We start from the raw sequence: 20766 nt of genomic DNA, 5'->3' as shown, positions 1-20766 counted from the left end.
AATTTTGTAAATTTTGGGGGCTTCCGTTTCTATGCAGCATATTTTCCAGAAAAAATGACATATTCTTTTTATTCTGTAGGTCCATGCGATTAAAATGATACCCTACTTATATAGGTTTGATGTTTTCTTCTGTAAAAAATTATAACTACATGCACGAAAATAAATATGTTTAAAATTGTCATCTTCTGACCCCTAAATTTTTTATTAGGGGGACGGTATTAGGGTTAATTTTTTTCTGCCGTGATCTTAATTTTTTATCGGTACCATTTTTCTATTGATCAGACTTTTTTTTTCGCTTTTTATTAATTTTTTCATTATATAAAAAGTGACCAAAAATAAGCTATTTTGGATTTTGGCATTTTTTTCACGTACGCCATTGACCATGCGGTTTAATTAATGATATATTTTTATAGTTCAGACATTTATGCACGCGGCAATACCACATATGTTTATTTTTATAATGGATACATATTTTTTATATGGAATTTGGGAAAAGGGGGTGATTTAAACTTTAATAAGGAATGGCTTAATGGGTGTTTTTTCTAATTTTTTATTCAACTTTTTTTTTTTTTTTACACTTTTAGTCCCCTTAGGGGACTTTCAGGTGGAATAATTAGATTCCTCATACAGATCAATGTGGTTTCATAGAACCACATTGATCTGTGTGCTCTGCACTCGATTGATAAAGCCTGGTCCTGCCAGGCTTTATCATTCTCAGAGCCGCAGCAGCCACAGGAGGAGAGGTAAGCCCTCAGGCTACCTCAGCAGTGGATCGCTGCCCTGCGATGTTACTGCGGGGGGGGGGGCAATCTACCCAACTGGAAGGGTTAATAGCCGGCCACGACAATCACTATTAACGCTGGCCCCCAGCTACAGGAATCAGCTGGGGGCCAGCCGGTATGACGTGGGCTCAAGTTGGGAGCCCGCACCATACAACGGTTGCTGTCTCAGGACGAGCCAGCTTGTAATTAAATGGCAACCGGTTAAATATTCAAAAAATGTGAACAACCATATTACAAAAATTTTCATCCGTAACAACATATAAAATATTTTTGGATCTGATATTGTCCAAATGTGTAGGCTTTCATTTGTTTTGTTTTTTATACACTTTTCTTTGTTCCTCCTGTTTTTGCTATTTTAAATGTACTATTGAAGCTTTGAAGTTTTAACTTGGGAGCTGGAGGACTGCTACTTTTTCTCTTCCTGTATTTGTTCAGGTGCTTCATTGCTTAGGTGTTTCATCTCTGTGCTTCTATCACATTCTCCATGTTCCTTCGACACTACCTCAGATGGTGGTGAGCTGATCCTGTTTCTTATATATATTTTTGTAAACCAAAAAAAGATTACACAGTTTTTTACCTGACTTCTCAAGAAGCAAAGGATGTACAGCATTTACTGGAACTGCAGAGGAAGGGTCAAGAAAATATTGAGCCAACTCTTCACCCAGAACCCTGGAACGAATTAGGTTACTGTTCAGCACACATGCCCTTAATGGGGATTTTACATAATGCGTTCCTATGGATAAACATTATGGAAAAAAAAACACACATTGCAATTGGCAAATATAAAATGCATACAATATCTACAATTCATTTTACTTTGAGACATTTATTTCTCCTTTAAGGGGCCTTTTTAGGCTTATTGGCAGTTTTTTTTTATTTATTTTTTTAAACGCTGCATACCGTGTCTACGTTTTGTTTTTTTTACCCATTTTGTGTTTTTCTCTCAGAGCTCCATCGTTTTTTTCTCTTCTTAAAGTGTGCAAATACTTTTGATATAATGTACATAATACCATTATATGTATATTTGTAATATACATTGATTAAAAAATGTGTATATTTTTGGGTGCAAAAATGCTGTCCCTGTAGCTATTGCCTGTGTGTCTCTGTGAGGGTCCAAATACAGGAAGTGAGGGCAGAACAAGCGGGGCTCTGTGGAGGATCCTGACTTGTCACTCATCCTACTGTGTGATCCGGGGGCATGTGTGATCCGGGGGCATGTAACAGAGCCTCACTGCACATAGCCCTGCTTGTCCTCAGTGCACAGAACCCTGCTTGTCCTCAGTGTACAGCGCCCTGCTTGTCCTCAGTGTACAGACCCCTGCTTGTCCTCAGTGTACAGAGCCCTGCTTGTCCTCAGGGTACAGAGCCCTGCTTGTCCTCAGTGCACAGAACCCTGCTTGTCCTCAGTGCACAGAGCCCTGCTTGTCCACAGTGCACAGAGCCCTGCATGTCCTCAGTGTACAGAGCCCTGCTTGTCCTCAGTGCACAGAGCCCTGTTTGTCCTCAGTGCACAGAGCCCTGCTTGTCCTCAGTGCACAGAACCCTGCTTGTCCTCAGTGCACAGAGCCCTGCTTGTCCTCAGTGCACAGAGCCCTGCTTTTTCTCAGTGCACAGAGCCCTGCTTTTTCTCAGTGCACAGAGCCCTGCTTGTCCTCAGTGCACAGAGTCCTGGTTGTCCTCAGTGCACAGATCCCTGCTTGTCCTCAGTGCACAGAGCCCTGCTTGTCCTCGGTGCACAGAACCCTGCTTGTCCTCAGTACACAGAACCCTGCTTGTCCTCAGCGCACAGAGCCCTGCTTGTCCTCACTGCACAGAGCCCTGATTGTCCTCACTGCACAGAGCCCTGCTTGTCCTCAATGTTCAGAGCCCTGCTTGTCCTCAATGTACAGAGCCCTGCTTTTCCTCAGTGTACAGAGACCTGCTTGTCCTCCAGTGTACAGAGGCCTGCTTGTCTTCAGTGTACAGAGCCCTGCTTGTCCTCACTGTACAGAGCCCTGCTTCTCCTCACTGTACAGAGCCCTGCTTGTCCTCACTGTACAGAGCCCTGCTTGTCCTCAGTGTACAGAGCCCTGCTTGTCCTCAGTGTACAGAGCCCTGCTTGTCCTCACTGTACAGAGCCCTGCTTGTCCTCACTGTACAGAGCCCTGCTTGTCCTCACTGTACAGAGCCCTGCTTGTCCTCACTGTACAGAGCCCTGCTTGCCCTCAGTGCACAGAGCCCTGCTTGTTCTCAGTTTACAGAGCCCTGCTTGTCCTCAGTGCACAGAGCCATGATTTCCTCACTGTACAGAGCCCTGCCAGAGCCCTGCTTGTCCACTCACGCTTCCTGTATTTGGTCTCCTCACATAGACACACAGGCAATAGCTGTTGGGACAAAAATATACACATTTTATAAACTAATGAGCATTACAAATTTACATATAATAATTCTCTACATTATATAAAAAGTTTTTGTTAAGGACAGGTACACTTTTAAAAAAAAAAGCATTCAACAAATGTTTCTTTAATAGAAATCCTTGACTCACATGATCAAAGTATTAAATGACTTGCAAAGACTACTTGAAAAACTACATTAGGTAATGAACAAGCAGCCCAAATAAAACAATTTCCAGCTTTATTCTTCAATTCATGTTTAAAAGAAAAAAAAATCACTGTACGGACACTAATAAAAACCCATCAGATGCATTTCCAGGTCTTAAAGCAAGTGTCTTTCACAGAGGTCTTTCATATGATATGGATCACTGGCAGCTACAACAGTCACATAATAAGAATAGATTGTTTTTCATATACCTGGCTGTGATACAGACATAAACTGTTATTGAGCTATAAATTTTATAGCAAAAAATTTGGCTCCTCATGCTTTTAAAAGAACAAGGTGTTAAGGGACAAAGTTCAGACAATATTATAAATCAACACATTGCTTACTAAGACCGACTTCCGCTGCCGTTTCTTCTGGCAGATTTATTAAAGGAATATTCCACGGATTTTTTTTTTTTTTTTTTAAATCAACTGGTGCCAAAAAGTTAAACAAATTTGTAAATTACTTCTATTAAAAAATCTTAATCCTTCCAGTACTTATCAGCTGCTATAATCCATGTCACGATGCCGGCTGGCAGGTAGTGGACCCTCTGTGCCAGAGAGGGATTGGCGTGGACCGTGCTAGTGGACCGGTTCTAAGCCACTACTGGTTTTCACCAGAGCCCGCCGCAAAGCGGGATGGTCTTGCTGCGGCGGTAGTGACCAGGTCGTATCCACTAGCAACGGCTCACCTCTCTGGCTGCTGAAGATAGGCGCGGTACAAGGGAGTAGGCAGAAGCAAGGTCGGACGTAGCAGAAGGTCGGGGCAGGCAGCAAGGATCGTAGTCAGGGGCAACGGCAGAAGGTCTGGAAACACAGGCAAGGAACACACAAGGAACGCTTTCACTGGCACTAAGGCAACAAGATCCGGCAAGGGAGTGCAAGGGAAGTGAGGTAATATAGGGAAGTGCACAGGTGAAAACCCTAATTGGAACCACTGCGCCAATCAGCGGCGCAGTGGCCCTTTAAATCGCAGAGACCCGGCGCGCGCGCGCCCTAGGGAGCGGGGCCGCGCGCGCCGGGACAGAACAGACGGGGAGCGAGTCAGGTAGGGGAGCCGGGGTGCGCATCGCGAGCGGGCGCTACCCGCATCGCGAATCGCATCCCGGCTGGCAGCGGGATCGCAGCGCCCCGGGTCAGAGGACGTGACCGGAGCGCTGCAGCGGAGGGAGTGAAGCGAGCGCTCCGGGGAGGAGCGGGGACCCGGAGCGCTCGGCGTAACAGTACCCCCCCCCCTTGGGTCTCCCCCTCTTCTTGGAGCCTGAGAACCTGAGGAGCAGACTTTTGTCAAGGATGTTGTCCTCAGGTTCCCAGGATCTCTCTTCAGGACCACAACCCTCCCAGTCTACTAAAAAAAAATTTTTCCCTCTGACCTTTTTGGCAGCCAAAATTTCCTTGACCGAGAAGACGTCCGAGGAGCCGGAAACAGGAGTGGGAGGAACAGATTTGGGAGAAAAACGGTTGAGGATGAGTGGTTTGAGAAGAGAGACGTGAAAGGCATTAGGGATACGAAGAGAAGGAGGAAGAAGAAGTTTATAAGAGACAGGATTAATTTGACACAAAATTTTGAAAGGACCAAGATAGCGTGGTCCCAACTTGTAGCTAGGGACACGGAAGCGGACATATTTAGCGGAGAGCCATACCTTGTCTCCAGGGGAAAAAACGGGGGGAGCTCTTCTTTTCTTATCCGCGAACCTCTTCATGCGTGAAGAAGCCTGTAAGAGAGAATTTTGGGTCTCTCTCCATATAATGGAAAGGTCACGAGAAATTTCATCCACAGCGGGCAGACCAGAGGGCAAGGGGGTAGGGAGGGGGGGAAGAGGGTGACGGCCGTACACCACGAAAAATGGGGATTTGGAGGAAGATTCAGAGACCCTGAAGTTATACGAGAATTCGGCCCATGGAAGGAGATCTGCCCAGTCATCCTGGCGGGAGGAAACAAAATGTCGCAAATAATCACCCAGGATCTGGTTAATTCTTTCTACTTGTCCATTGGACTGGGGATGATATGCAGAGGAAAAATTTAATTTAATCTTGAGTTGTTTACAGAGAGCCCTCCAGAATTTAGACACGAATTGGACCCCTCTATCCGAGACAATCTGCGTAGGCAACCCGTGAAGACGAAAAATGTGTACAAAAAATTGTTTAGCCAACTGAGGCGCAGAAGGAAGACCAGGAAGAGGGATGAAATGTGCCATTTTGGAGAATCGATCAACGACCACCCAAATAACGGTGTTGCCACGGGAAGGGGGTAAATCAGTAATAAAATCCATACCAATCAGAGACCAAGGCTGTTCGGGGACAGGCAGAGGATGAAGAAAACCAGCGGGCTTCTGGCGAGGAGTCTTATCCCGGGCACAGATAGTGCAGGCTCGCACAAAGTCCCCAACATCCGTCTCCAGAGTCGGCCACCAATAGAAGCGGGAGATGAGTTGCACAGATTTCTTGATGCCCGCATGACCTGCGAGATGGGAGGAGTGACCCCATTTGAGGATTCCGAGGCGTTGGCGTGGAGAAACAAAGGTCTTTCCTGGAGGAGTCTGCCTGATGGAGGCAGGAGAAGTGGAGATCAGGCAGTCAGGTGGAATGATGTGTTGCGGAGGGAGATCAACTTCTGAGGCATCCGAGGAACGAGAGAGAGCATCGGCCCTAATGTTCTTATCGGCAGGACGAAAGTGAATCTCAAAATTAAATCGGGCAAAGAACAGAGACCACCGGGCCTGGCGAGGATTCAGCCGTTGGGCAGACTGGAGGTAGGAGAGGTTCTTGTGGTCGGTGTAGATAATAACAGGAAATCTTGATCCCTCCAGCAGATGCCTCCATTCCTCAAGTGCTAATTTAATGGCTAGAAGCTCTCGATCCCCGATGGAGTAGTTCCTCTCCGCTGGAGAGAAGGTCCTAGAGAAAAAACCACAAGTGACAGCATGCCCGGAAGAATTTTTTTGTAGAAGAACAGCTCCAGCTCCCACTGAGGAGGCATCAACCTCCAATAGGAAGGGTTTGGAAGGGTCAGGTCTGGAGAGCACGGGAGCCGAAGAAAAGGCAGACTTGAGTCGTTTAAAGGAGTCTTCTGCTTGAGGAGGCCAGGACTTGGGATCAGCATTTTTTTTGGTTAAAGCCACGATAGGAGCCACAATGGTAGAAAAATGTGGAATAAATTGCCTGTAATAATTGGCGAACCCCAAAAAGCGTTGGATAGCACGGAGTCCGGAGGGGCGTGGCCAATCTAAGACGGCAGAGAGTTTGTCTGGATCCATCTGTAGTCCCTGGCCAGAGACCAAATATCCTAGAAAAGGAAGAGATTGGCATTCAAACAGACATTTCTCAATTTTGGCATAGAGTTGGTTGTCACGAAGTCTCTGAAGAACCATACGGACATGCTGGCGGTGTTCTTCTAGATTGGCAGAAAAAATTAGGATATCGTCCAGATATACAACAACACAGGAGTATAACAGATCACGAAAAATTTCATTGACAAAGTCTTGGAAGACGGCAGGGGCATTGCACAGTCCAAAGGGCATGACCAGATACTCAAAGTGTCCATCTCTGGTGTTAAATGCCGTTTTCCACTCGTCCCCCTCTCTGATGCGGATGAGGTTATAGGCGCCTCTTAAGTCCAATTTAGTGAAGATGTGGGCACCTTGGAGGCGATCAAAGAGTTCAGAGATGAGGGGTAAGGGGTAGCGGTTCTTAACCGTGATTTTATTAAGACCGCGGTAGTCAATGCAAGGACGTAGGGAGCCATCTTTTTTGGACACAAAGAAAAATCTGGCTCCGGCAGGAGAGGAGGATTTACGGATAAAGCCCTTTTTTAGATTCTCCTGGACGTATTCGGACATGGCAAGAGTCTCTGGGGCAGAGAGAGGATAAATTCTGCCCCGGGGTGGAGTAGTACCCGGGAGGAGGTCGATAGGGCAATCATAAGGCCTGTGAGGAGGTAGAGTCTCAGCTTGTTTTTTGCAGAAAACATCCGCGAAGTCCATATAGGCCTTAGGGAGACCGGTTACTGGAGGAACCACAGAGTTACGGCAAGGGTTACTGGGAACCGGTTTTAGACAGTTCTTGGAACAAGAGGACCCCCAACTCTTGATCTCCCCAGTGGACCAATCCAGGGTTGGGGAATGAAGTTGAAGCCAGGGAAGTCCAAGGAGAATCTCCGAGGTGCAATTGGGGAGGACCAAAAGTTCAATCCTCTCATGATGAGATCCGATGCTCATAAGAAGGGGCTCCGTGCGGAAACGTATGGTACAGTCCAATCTTTCATTATTTACACAATTGATGTAGAGGGGTCTGGCGAGACTGGTCACCGGGATGTTGAACCTGTTGACGAGAGAGGCCAAAATAAAATTTCCTGCAGATCCAGAGTCCAAGAAGGCCACTGTAGAGAAGGAGAAGGCAGAGGCAGACATCCGCACAGGCACAGTAAGACGTGGAGAAGCAGAGTAGACATCAAGGACTGTCTCACCTTTGTGCGGAGTCAGCGTACGTCTTTCCAGGCGGGGAGGACGGATAGGACAATCCCTCAGGAAGTGTTCGGTACTAGCACAGTACAGGCAGAGGTTCTCCATACGGCGTCGTGTCCTCTCTTGAGGTGTCAGGCGAGACCGGTCGACCTGCATAGCCTCCACGGCGGGAGGCACAGGAACAGATTGCAGGGGACCAGAGGAGAGAGGAGCCGAGGAGACGAAACGCCTCGTGCGAACAGAGTCCATATCTTGGCGGAGTTCCTGACGCCTTTCAGAAAAACGCATGTCAATGCGAGTGGCTAGGTGAATAAGTTCATGTAGATTAGCAGGAATTTCTCGTGCGGCCAGAACATCTTTAATGTTGCTGGATAGGCCTTTTTTGAAGGTCGCGCAGAGGGCCTCATTATTCCAGGACAATTCTGAAGCAAGTGTACGGAATTGTACGGCATACTCGCCAACGGAAGAATTACCCTGGACCAGGTTCAACAGGGCAGTCTCAGCAGAAGAGGCTCGGGCAGGTTCCTCAAAGACACTTCGGATTTCCGAGAAGAAGGAGTGTACAGAGGCAGTGACGGGGTCATTGCGGTCCCAGAGCGGTGTGGCCCATGACAGGGCTTTTCCGGACAGAAGACTGACTACGAAAGCCACCTTAGACCTTTCAGTGGGAAACAGGTCCGACATCATCTCCAGATGCAGGGAACATTGGGAAAGAAAGCCACGGCAAAACTTAGAGTCCCCATCAAATTTATCCGGCAAGGATAAGCGTATCCCAGGAGCGGCCACTCGCTGCGGAGGAGGTGCAGGAGCTGGCGGAGGAGATGACTGCTGAAGCTGTGGTAGCAACTGTTGTAGCATAACGGTCAGTTGAGACAGCTGTTGGCCTTGTTGCGCTATCTGTTGTGACTGCTGGGCGACCACCGTGGTGAGGTCAGCGACAACTGGCAGAGGAACTTCAGCGGGATCCATGGCCGGATCTACTGTCACGATGCCGGCTGGCAGGTAGTGGACCCTCTGTGCCAGAGAGGGATTGGCGTGGACCGTGCTAGTGGACCGGTTCTAAGCCACTACTGGTTTTCACCAGAGCCCGCCGCAAAGCGGGATGGTCTTGCTGCGGCGGTAGTGACCAGGTCGTATCCACTAGCAACGGCTCACCTCTCTGGCTGCTGAAGATAGGCGCGGTACAAGGGAGTAGGCAGAAGCAAGGTCGGACGTAGCAGAAGGTCGGGGCAGGCAGCAAGGATCGTAGTCAGGGGCAACGGCAGAAGGTCTGGAAACACAGGCAAGGAACACACAAGGAACGCTTTCACTGGCACTAAGGCAACAAGATCCGGCAAGGGAGTGCAAGGGAAGTGAGGTAATATAGGGAAGTGCACAGGTGAAAACCCTAATTGGAACCACTGCGCCAATCAGCGGCGCAGTGGCCCTTTAAATCGCAGAGACCCGGCGCGCGCGCGCCCTAGGGAGCGGGGCCGCGCGCGCCGGGACAGAACAGACGGGGAGCGAGTCAGGTAGGGGAGCCGGGGTGCGCATCGCGAGCGGGCGCTACCCGCATCGCGAATCGCATCCCGGCTGGCAGCGGGATCGCAGCGCCCCGGGTCAGAGGACGTGACCGGAGCGCTGCAGCGGAGGGAGTGAAGCGAGCGCTCCGGGGAGGAGCGGGGACCCGGAGCGCTCGGCGTAACAATCCATAGGAAGTTCTTTTCTTCTTGAATTTCCTTTCTGTCTGACCACAGTGCTCTCTGCTGACACCTCTGTCCATGTCAGGAACTGTACAGAGCAGGATAGGTTTGCTATAAGGATTTGCTCCTTCTCTGGACAGTTCATAAAATGGAAAGAGGTGTCAGCAGAGAGCTGTGGTAAGGCAGAAATGAAATTAAAAAAGAAAAGATCTTCCTGTGGATCATACAGCAGCTGATAAGTTCTGTAAGGATTAAGATTTTTTAATAGAAGCAAATTACAAATCTGTTTAACGTTCTGGCACCAGTTGATTTAAAAAAATTTTTCCAGTGGAGTACCCCTTTAACCCCTTCCCGCAAAATCAGGTACATGTACGTGGTGATTAGGGACAACTTCCCGCAACACCACGTACATGTACCTGATGAGAATAAACTGTCACAGCTCCGCCGGGCGCTGACAGTTTATTAAGCTCGGCTGTGCTGCACTGCCGAGCCTCCCTGAAGCCGGCTGAGGACCAATCGCAGCGGTCCCCGGCCATAGCAGTAGATCGAGACCCCAGAGCAGTGGTCAGAACACTGAAGTGGGGCAATAAACAGGCATACAGCCTCCAGTCATACACTGGATATGGCTGAAGGCTGTATGTCTGTGGGGAACTATACTGCACCTAATGTGGGGGACTATACTGCACCTAATGTGGGGGACTATACTGCACCTAATGTGGGGGAGCTATACTGCACCTAATGTGGGGGAACTGTACTGCACCTAATGTGGGAGAACAATACTGCACCTAATGTGGGAGAACTGTATTGCACACCTAATGTGGGTGAACTGTACTGCACACCTAATGTGGGTGAACTGTACTGCACACCTAATGTGGGGGAACTGTACTGCACACCTAATGTGGGGGAACTGTACTGCACATCTAATGTGCGGGGACTTGTACTGTACTGAACATGACCAAGCCCCTTTTACACCATGCTCCATCTTCTTTTTCTAAAATGCACCAAAACTTCTATAAATTAACTAAAAAGTCACAATATTTGGTGCAACTTTGCTTTGTGCAAAAATATTAAAATTGTTACGCACATCAATTATACATTTCTCCCTATGTCCTAGTGGCAGTTTTTTTTAAACACAAATAAAACATAGAAAACTTTTTTTTAAACAAAGTACATTAGAAAGATTTTTTTATTTACCATAAGGAGTGCAATAGCAAAAATTATTTTTATTCAGAGTGTCTATTTAAACTTACTTTTGTAAAAGCAAAACATGGGGTTCTAGGTCAGTTCCCTCTTCAAATACTTCATCTCTTCTACTTAGAACTGTACCTTCTGCATCTTTAGTAGGGGTACCAAGTGTTTCCTGTTCTTTTTCCACCATATTATCAAAATTGGATGAGAAATCCATCTTTTCCAAGTTCAAAAAGGTGTCCTAGGTCAAAATAGGCATATAAACTTTATTAAAAGGCATTAACGGCAAATACTCAACCTAATGTATCCATGGTGGGAACATTTGTCCTTGCTCCTTTTTTTTAGGAATCACCCCTAACAAAAGGAAGCAAGGACAGTTATTAGGTAAATTAATGGGGGATATTTATCAAAACCTGTCCAGAGGAAAAGTTGCCCAGTTGCCCATAGCAACCAATCAGATTACATCTTTCATTTTGAAGAGGCCTTGTTTAAAATGAAAGAAGCGAGCTGATTGGTTGCTAAGGGCAACTGGGCAACTTTTCCTCTGGACAAGTTTTGATAAATCTCCCCCATTATCTTGATTCCTCTGAACAATAGGTTTAATGGAATCAAGATATTATGCCTAATAACTGTGATAATTGAGCTTAAATGTGTACTACACAGATTCTGTTTATCGTTTTGTGTGCCTTTTGCTCACCTCTTCTTGCTGATTTGGCATGCATGGGATAGGCTCCATTTTGATGAGCAAATGCACAATGATGTGGGTTCTATAATGCAGCTTACATTTCCTATGAGTCCTTTGGCTTTAGCTGGGGTGTTTGATTATTGCATCTGGTCATCTCATCAGGCTACTAGTGCTGGAGATCACCCAGGAGAACTCATTAGACTTATAAGTGGATTGGAGTCAGTTCAGTGGTGTTTTTTTTAGAGAAATATTTCCATGAGACGAAATTGATTTGACCTATTATCACAAGTGAGGTGTTGTATGAAGATTTGACATCTTTAGGCTGTGTTAACACAATGATTTTTTTTTTATGCATTTCCAAAATTTTCAACATATTTCTATGTTTTGAACATATTTTGCTTTATTGCTGTACAATGTTCATTTTCACTTCACCATCATGACAGCACCACCTTGAAATTGTCCCCTGCAGCTCTAATAGGAACAGGAAACACAGAGAGGTAAAAAAGGCCCCTCCCCATTAACCCCTCAGAGTTTTCTGTTCCTATGGGAGCAAGCATGGAGAAGTGCTACCTCTATCCTTGGACTGGCATGGCTCAGGTCTGGTTGGGCTTGTTTCCTGCCAGGTGGCGGAGGTCAGTCACTGCGGATCTCCCTCCTCCCTTGGGCCGCATTGGGTCGTGTCTCCCTGGTGGAACCACCTCCACATACCTCCACATACCTCCATAACCCTGCCGCGGCAGTCTGGGAATTAATGCGGTGGGGTATTGGGTTTTGGCTGACCTTGGTCCTCCGCTGGGTGGCTTGTTCTTGGTTAGTGAGCATGCATGTAATGTCACATGTGCGTACGTGCCCTGGGATTGGCTGTCAGCCCCGGAAGTCCCTCCCCCAAGATAATGCCATCCCTCAGAACGCTGCCAAATTCATTTTGGATAGAGGGGCGCCAAATTTGAAATCCGGTGAGTATAAAAAAACTTATTTCCTTTCTTACATCCCTCATTGTGTCACCATTGATGTCTCTGCAGCTTTCTACTCTACTCATCTGGAGTGTTCAGCATCAGTATGCCCTGTGAGTATCTGTCCCCTGGGGTTCACTTACTTATAATGGTTATGTTATGTTGGTTCCAATGGGTATCTTTCTCTCTGTTTAGGGAGGCAAGGAGACCCTTAAGAAGTCCAAGGATTCTTCTAAGTATACTGTTAAAGATGCTTTTAAAGAATTCAAAAGAAAAAAAAAATGTGGTGTGTGCAGGAGCCTTGCTGGAAGGTCACATCAAACTCTTGTGCAAACCCTGCACTGACAAAATAGTTCAGCAAGAGTCGCCATCTTTTATGGATGAGTTGCGCTCTATTATTGACCAACAAGTTCAGTCTGCGGTCGTTGCTCTGAATCCTAGACCTGTCATTGTGGATCCCCCTCCACTTTTGGATCCATCTCCCCCTTCTGTCTCTGCAGTTGAGCCTTCTGTTGAAAAGCGCAGAGCCAGAATTATTGAGTCACTGCGGATCTCCCTCCTCCCTTGGGTTGCATTGGGTTGTGTCTCCCTGGTGGAACCACCTCCACATACCTCCACATACCTCCATAACCCTGCCGTGGCAGTCTGGGAATTAATGCGGTGGGGTATTGGGTTTTGGCTGACCTTGGTCCTCCGCTGAGTGGCTTGTTCTTGGTTAGTGAGCATGCATGTAATGTCACATGTGCGTACGTGCCCTGGGATTGGCTGTCAGCCCCGGAAGTCCCTCCCCCAAGATAACGCCATCCCTCAGAACGCTGCCAAATTCATTTTGGATAGAGGGGCGCCAAATTTGAAATCCGGTGAGTATAAAAAAAACTTATTTCCTTTCTTACATCCCTCATTGTGTCACCATTGATGTCTCTGCAGCTTTCTACTCTACTCATCTGGAGTGTTCAGCATCAGTATGCCCTGTGAGTATCTGTCCCCTGGGGTTCACTTACTTATAATGGTTATGTTATGTTGGTTCCAATGGGTATCTTTCTCTCTGTTTAGGGAGGCAAGGAGACCCTTAAGAAGTCCAAGGATTCTTCTAAGTATACTGTTAAAGATGCTTTTAAGGAATTCAAAAGAAAAAAAATGTGGTGTCTGTGCAGGAGCCTTGCTGGAAGGTCACATCAAACTCTTGTGCAAACCCTGCACTGGCAAAATAGTTCAGCAAGAGTCGCCATCTTTTATGGATGAGTTGCGCTCTATTATTGACCAACAAGTTCAGTCTGCGGTCGTTGCTCTGATTCCTAGACCTGTCATTGTGGATCCCCCTCCACTTTTGGATCCATCTCCCCCTTCTGTCTCTGCAGTTGAGCCTTCTGTTGAAAAGCGCAGAGCCAGAATTATTGAGAACTCTAATATTTTACTTAGCGCAGGTACTCCAGAAACTACCTCTATCCAGGACAGAATGTTTGCTGGGCTCAAACCTCATAAAAATTTTTTTTTTCTGTTCATGAGAGTATTAAAAATCTTATTACTGATGAATGGCAGGATCCGGAAAAATGATTGCAGATTATAAGGAATTCCGCTCTCGTTTACCCTTTGACACTCAAGATGTTAGTCTGTGGAGTGAAATTCCTAAAATTGATATCCAAATCTCCAAGGTTGTGAAGAAAACTGCCTTACCTTTTAAGGATGTATCCCAACTTAAAGATCCAATGGACCGTAAAATGGACAGGCTGTTAAAAAAAAATCTTAGCACGCATCTTTTGCCCTCATTAACCCTAATATTGTGACTGCCACAGTTGCTAGGTCTCTCTTTGTTTGGTTGGTAAAATTAGAAAATGATCTTCTAAACAAAACTCCTAGTGAGAAATTTACATCTTTCATCCCTATGTTAAAATTAGCAACTGCCTTTTTGGTTGATGCTTCCGCAGAATCGGTTAGAATGGCCGCAAAATCAGCTGCAATTTCCAAGTCTGTAAGGCATTCCCTATGGCTTAAAAGCTGGCAGGGTGATTCCACCTCAAAAAATAAATTATGTGCCATCCCCTTTTAAGACAATCTAGTCTTTTATCCCGTTCTTGATAAAAATCCTTGAACAAGCGGCAGACAAGAAAAAATGGTTTCCAGAACAGAAAAAAACCTAAACAAAATCGTAATTTTTGTTCCTTCAATAAAAACAAACAGTACAAAGGGAGATTGCAAGAGTGGTAGGGGAAGTTACCCCTAAAGGAGGTAAATGCAGAGATTTCCTCCTTAATCCCAACCCTGCCAATAACAAGCAATGACTGTCTTGCTGTGGGAGGGAGGCTCTGTCGCCAATGGCATCAATCAAAAAGAACTAATTTATTCTAAATACTATAAGTTCCGGGTACAGAATAGAGTTCGCCCCCCTTTCTCCTCCAATATTTTGTTTTACAGATCTAGGATTAGAAAAATTTAACGAGCATCTTTTGTCAGGTATAAAAGTTCTCCTGACCTTAGGGGCCATTGTTCCAGTTCCCCAGTTAGCGCCGGGTCTAGATCACTATTCTCATCTTTTTTTAGTGCAAAAACCAAATGTTTCATTCAGAACCATTATAAATCTAAAGAACCTGAACAAATCTGGAGATGGAGACCCTAAAGTCAGCGATTCTCCTCATTCCAGAGAATGCATGGATGTATATCATCGACCTAAAAGATGCTTACTTCCATCTACCCATATATCCCTTTCATCACAAATACCTAAGGTTTGCAATTCTTCACAACAATACAACCCTTCATTTTCAATTAAGGGCTCTACCTTAGTAAATATTGTAGGGACTGAGGATATTCCAAAGCTTATGGTAGAAGTAGTGGCATATCTAAGATTGAAAGCAATTATGATAATCCCTTTCTTCGGACAACCTACTCCTAATTGCTCAATCACAGGAATTTCTTCTATTTCATGTTCAGCTGACTATTCAATGCCTCCAAGATTTAGGTTGGATCATAAACTTTCAAAAGTCAGATCTTATCCCAGAAAGAAAGAAAACATTTCTTGGCATGATCTTGAATTTGGAAAACCAGTGGACTTATTTTCCCTTTGACAAACTTGCCTCTCTTCAGCAAAAAGTAAAACACCTATACCAGAGGAAATCGTCCTCCATGAGAGAGGCTATGTCAATTCTGGGGTCAATGACAGTTCAGTGGGGTTAAAGTCACACCGGGCCCCTTTAATATCAAATCTTAACTTGGGATTGATCTCAGTTCTCTCTCGAGAAGAAAATGGTGATCTCCCATCAGATGAGATACTCCCTAAGATGGTGGTTAATGGGGTCCTCAAGTCGAATATCTCCAACTTCAGGGTTCTTGATTCCAGAAAACTCGGGATCTTATCTACAACTATCGAAAATTGAAAGTCGTTTTAATGGCATTAAGAGCTTTGAAACATATGGTAAGAAAACAACACTTTAAAATATACTCAACGTTGCGACTGTGGCATTTACCAATCATCGGGGGGGGGGGGGACAAGGTACAATCTCCTGAAAATGTTGTCAGCCAAAATTCTCCAGTGGGCAGAAAAAAATGTTACTTCTTTCTCAGCAGTTTATCTGAGAGGGGTGGACAATCTAGAAGTGGACTTCCTAAGTCATCACCAGATAGATACAGGAGAATGAGAACTGAATCCTCAGGCATTCCAGTCTTTAGTAAAAAGGTGGGGAGAACCCCATATTTTCTGTCTGTTTGCCAACAGACAGAACCAGAAAGTTCAATGTTTTCTTTTCTCTCAACCCAAGAGAAAACCCAGAAGCAGTAGATGTTCTCCCGTAAGAGTGGAATTTCAGTCTGGCTTATGCATTTCCTCCCCTTCCTCTTATATTAAAGACACTTCAGAAAATTCGGCTGGAGAAGGTCTGAATTATTTTCATAGCCCCGAAGTGGCCCAAAAGAGGTTGGTTCGGTCTCCTAAAACATCTATCTCTAACAGATCCAATTCTCCTTCCTCAAGAAGAAAATCTTCTTACCCAGGGGTCTCTGTGTTAAAAGGATCTAAAAAATCTCCAGCTGACAACTTGGCTCTTGGGAGGAGCATCTTAATGAAAAAGGGACTTTCTATGAGAGTTATAAACACTTTATAGAAAAGTAAAAAAGATTCCACCTCAATAAGGTGGAAGCAATCCATGCTACTGAGGAGGCCTACAAATCCTCTGGCAATCAGGTTCCAGACGAATTAAGAGCTCGTTCTACGCAGGCTCTAGCTATCTCCTGGGCTGAAAACGCTTCGGCTTCATTAGAACAGATTCATAGAGTGGCTACATTGTCTTCTCCTCACACTTTCTTCAACCACTACAAATTAAATGTGACTTCTTCCCAGGACCTCTCAATTGGCTGGAAGGTGTTACAGGCTGTGGTCCCTTCCGAATTCACCATTTATCTGGTATGTCTCAAGGTGGTGCTGTCATGATGGTGAAGTGAAAAGTTAGAATTATGACTTACTGATAATTCAATTTTCATGAGTGCATCATGACAGCCCCCCATTAATTCTTGCCCTTCTATGTGGACAACTATTATAGTGTATTCATATATATGCTCTTGCTTGTTTAAAACCACTGAGGGGTTGATGGTGAGGGGCCCTTTTAACCTCTCTGTGTTTCCTGATTCTATTAGAGCTGCAGGGGACAATCCCAAGGTGGTGCTGTCATGATGGACTCATGAAAACTGAATTTTTGGTAAGTCATAATTCTAACTTTTTGCCATGATTTGGGGAAAATCCCAGAAAAGCAAAAGCAGCAAGTAACACAATGGCCCTCATTTACTAAGAGTGGAGTGAAGGTTTCTTTGTGGGTTTTAATTCCCTACAATTTATTTTCCATGGTATTTACTAAGGTTTCCCTACATTTTCCACTTTCCCTACACTTTGCTTTTTTTTTTTTACACATGCTCTGATCTGTAGGGTTTTCCTCAGCTCAAATCCATCACATTTTATGTGGAAACCTTAGTAAATATGTTGGGTTTTTGTGAAAATGTCGGGAACACGCCCCTTTTCACAGGCCACACCCAATTTTTGGGTTTTCTTAGCAAAATGGAGAGTTAGTCAGGGTTTTTTCAATTCTAGCATAAATTCTGGCACAAAATCAGGCGCAGACAGAATTTCTGGCACAATGCGACAGAATCTGGCGCATAACCCGACAAAACATGTCGGGTTTGCAATAGTAAATGAGGGCATATGTGTAAACACAGCCTCTGGGAAGGTATATAACTACTATATGTCTCAATCCCATAGAGATAGCAGATTAAGCTGGGATGGGTCTGGGAGATAGTAGGAAGGGATCAGTAGGTGTAACACTCACGTTTCAGCAGACAGGAACACCGGTGGATGTGGATCTGCTGGACCTGTCTGGCAGATGACATGGACAGTACCAGGGAGCAGAGTCTAAGGTGCAGCTGGTTTTCACCAGAGCCCGCCACAAAGCGGGATGGACTTGCTGCGGCAGGCGGCACCCAGGTCGCTACCCCTGGCACAGCTCGACCACACAGGTTGCTGAGGAATTCGAGGCACAGGTAGGATACGGCAACTCGTGGTCAGGATAGCAGAAGGTCAGGGCTGGCAGCACAGTTGCGTAGTCAGGAACGTAGCAAGTGGTCAGTAGGCAGGCGGCAAAGGAGCAAGGTCAGGTCACTGAGCAAAGGATATGATACACGGCAAGGATATACACAGGAACGCTTTCTCTCAGGCACTAGGGCAACAAAGATCCGGCAGGGAAGAGTGGGAGGTGGAGAAATTTATTAAGTGAGTCACAGGTGTTTACTTAATTAATGGGTGTACTAGCCCTTTAAATTTTAGAGCTCAGGCGCACACGCCCTATGGGACAGGGACACGTGCACCAGAGCAGAGAGGCCGGAGAGGAGGCAGAAGAAACATGAGGTGAGTGACAGGCTGGGATTCGCATGTGGCCGCATCCCACAATGCAAAACCCAGCCCCGCCGGCAGCAAAAGGAGACGGAGCCATGCGCCACGGCCTGCGTGTGCGGCCGGAGCGCAGGTTCTAACAGTATGTGATGTCATCCTGTAGTCCACAGGAAGTCAGAATCTGACATCCTGTTGGAACTATTAGGCAGTAGAAGATTTGGAATGTCAAACTTGTGATCATGTGACCAAATTAGAGTAATAAATGGATACAGCTGTAGGACTAGTGAGTGTGCATGATAAAGGTACAAAAAAATGGACTGCTTCTTTAAAGGGAGGATGTAATGATGAGTTAAATAACTAGCTCTCTAGATATAATACTGTACATTAATATAAAGTGACATTCCCCATCATGAAATTGTACATTGAATTCAACCTTCATCCCAAGGGGGCTGAGAATTATTATTTATTGCGTTTTCCAATCAACCAGGTATATACATTTATCTCTATGCACAATTCTTAATAGACATGCCTTAAGTAGGTAATGTCTAATCCTTAGTCATGGTCCTCAAAATTGGCACTTGGGGAATGGATTGAAATTGAAAGTTTATTCGAAAGACTACATAGGCTCATTTATATGTGCTAAAGGTATATAATGCTCCAGAGTTCTTTTATTAGTTATAAATATAGATGTTACTTGGAAACGGTGCACTACATACATACAAAAAAAAAACAGTTACACTCATTTCGATGTCTTCTTCTCAATATAATCCATCTCTGAGTTGAGATTTGGGATCCAGCAGTACGATAGTGAATCCTATACAATCACATCCCACCTCAAATGATTGAATTATTTGTAATAATTGAGATATAAAACCGTACTTACTGTCAGCTTTAGAGGAACACTTGAATGTTGTCCTTTGGTAACACATCAGGTAAAGAACACCAAAGAGTTGTGCCTGGCTGAAATATAAAAGTGCCGTCTTAAATTGATGTGATATTGATGGATGGATATCAGTTACTTAACAATGTTTATAGAGTTCCACACGTACAAAGACTTTTATCTGTGTGCCAAGGTTGTGGTTTATTGAATTGCAGTATCTGTGAAACAAATGCATCAACATAGCAACTTCAGTGAATAGGCTTCCAAAAAATCAGATTTACACTCTGTACAGCCATGTGCTACAGCCTTTTTGTTTTAAGCTACAGATAAGTATATTTAATCTTTGTTCTGTAAATTTGCCAGAAATGTTACAAATTGATAAGTGCTCTGTAAGCCTGTTTTGGACATATTATACAGTATAGTTTGTGAAAGTTTGTAATGAAATAAAATTAAAACAGATGGCTCCACTGGTGAAGGGGGTTGTTCAGGTAGGGGTGTTTTCCACTATGTGGCCCAGGATACAACAAAAATAACAAAGCTGTATATGGCCACACAGCGGGAATTTCTGGTCTTCACAACATGCAGTAGTAGGGAAGGAGGGGACTGCGGCTCGGGAAACCAGCAACGGTGGGGGAGTAGACCGGGTAAGTACACAGTTTTATTATTTTCAATGCAGCCTGAGCCACATATTAAAAAGAAAAACAAAAACAAAAAAACACCTGCTTCCCAGACAACTCTTATAAGGTTCAGTGAATGGTGTTTATATCCATGTTTAATGGTTCATTCTTACCTAACTTTTCATCTAAAAGAACACTTTCTGTAATGTCTGGTCTCTAAATTGGGATCAAAAAGTTGATATCTATTTTTTTCTAATGTTATAAAACATATCTTGTGTGGTGTAGTGGCTTTTGACACCTTTGAAAAGCATTTTCTTCTTACTTGTATTTGTATTGTATTTGTTATAGTACACACATTTTTTCCATCGATTTTCGTTAAAACTTTTGCTTACTTTTGGTTCTACAGCCAGTGCAGCTTGGAGGGTGAGTGTTTTTTCTCTAGACTTATACACAACCGATAGTAAATAATACAGTCCTAGTATTTTGAAAAAATGTCTCCCTCGTGTCATCATGACACCCATAAGGGAGTGCATATAATCCTGTCAGAAACAGGGGAACTCAAAACATACATTTTTGTACATAGACAATGAGCGTTCAAACAACACCTCCATTTAAAAAGAATTCCATCTTTATTGAAAACATATTTAATAAAAAAACATGTTATATGCAGCAATGAAGAAGTGACATAATGGGAATCCAGTACAAAAAAGGGGCTAATAATGGTTGCTATATAATCAACAAACACAAATCATCCAAGCACAATAAAGATTTTTTATATGTGTAAGTAGCAATGGTAATTTACATCAAGATTCAAATATTATCCCAAAAATGGCAAAAATTGCACTATATAGTATTTCTATCATATACCAATGCAAAAATACCTGTCAGGATAATCAGGGTTCTCTCTCTTAGCCATGCAGCCTTTTCAATAATAATTTACGGGAGTATAGGTGGAGATCCTTCACTGCTACAAAAAAATCAAAGTTATTAATTGGTGAAAATGTCAATCCTTTTTTTAGGACATCACATTGATCTTTAGATAGAGTATGTGTGGATAGATTAATCACCTCCATACTA

At 44.6% G+C, this 20766-nt stretch overlaps 1 protein-coding gene across 1 annotated transcript in view; it reads right to left on the bottom strand.

Annotated features, from left to right (window-relative positions):
- The window catches only part of LOC130367429 (testis-specific gene 13 protein-like), a 40073-nt gene extending 28269 nt beyond the window's left edge, over window positions 1–11804 (bottom strand). Inside the window, exons 1-3 of the mRNA XM_056569848.1 lie at window positions 11389–11804; window positions 10754–10932; window positions 1360–1451 (exon numbers count right to left, since the gene is read on the bottom strand). Coding sequence (XP_056425823.1) covers window positions 1360–1451; window positions 10754–10932; window positions 11389–11427 — 310 coding nt within the window. The 5' untranslated portion in view covers window positions 11428–11804. The remainder of the gene's footprint in view (window positions 1–1359; window positions 1452–10753; window positions 10933–11388) is intronic.
- Window positions 11805–20766: the final 8962 nt, after the last annotated feature.

This window comes from Hyla sarda, chromosome 4 (genome assembly GCF_029499605.1).
Source record: "Hyla sarda isolate aHylSar1 chromosome 4, aHylSar1.hap1, whole genome shotgun sequence".
Classification (NCBI taxonomy): domain Eukaryota; kingdom Metazoa; phylum Chordata; class Amphibia; order Anura; family Hylidae; genus Hyla; species Hyla sarda.
The sequence above is the reverse complement of the archived record's forward strand: the minus strand, read 5'-3'. Positions and strand labels throughout refer to the sequence as shown.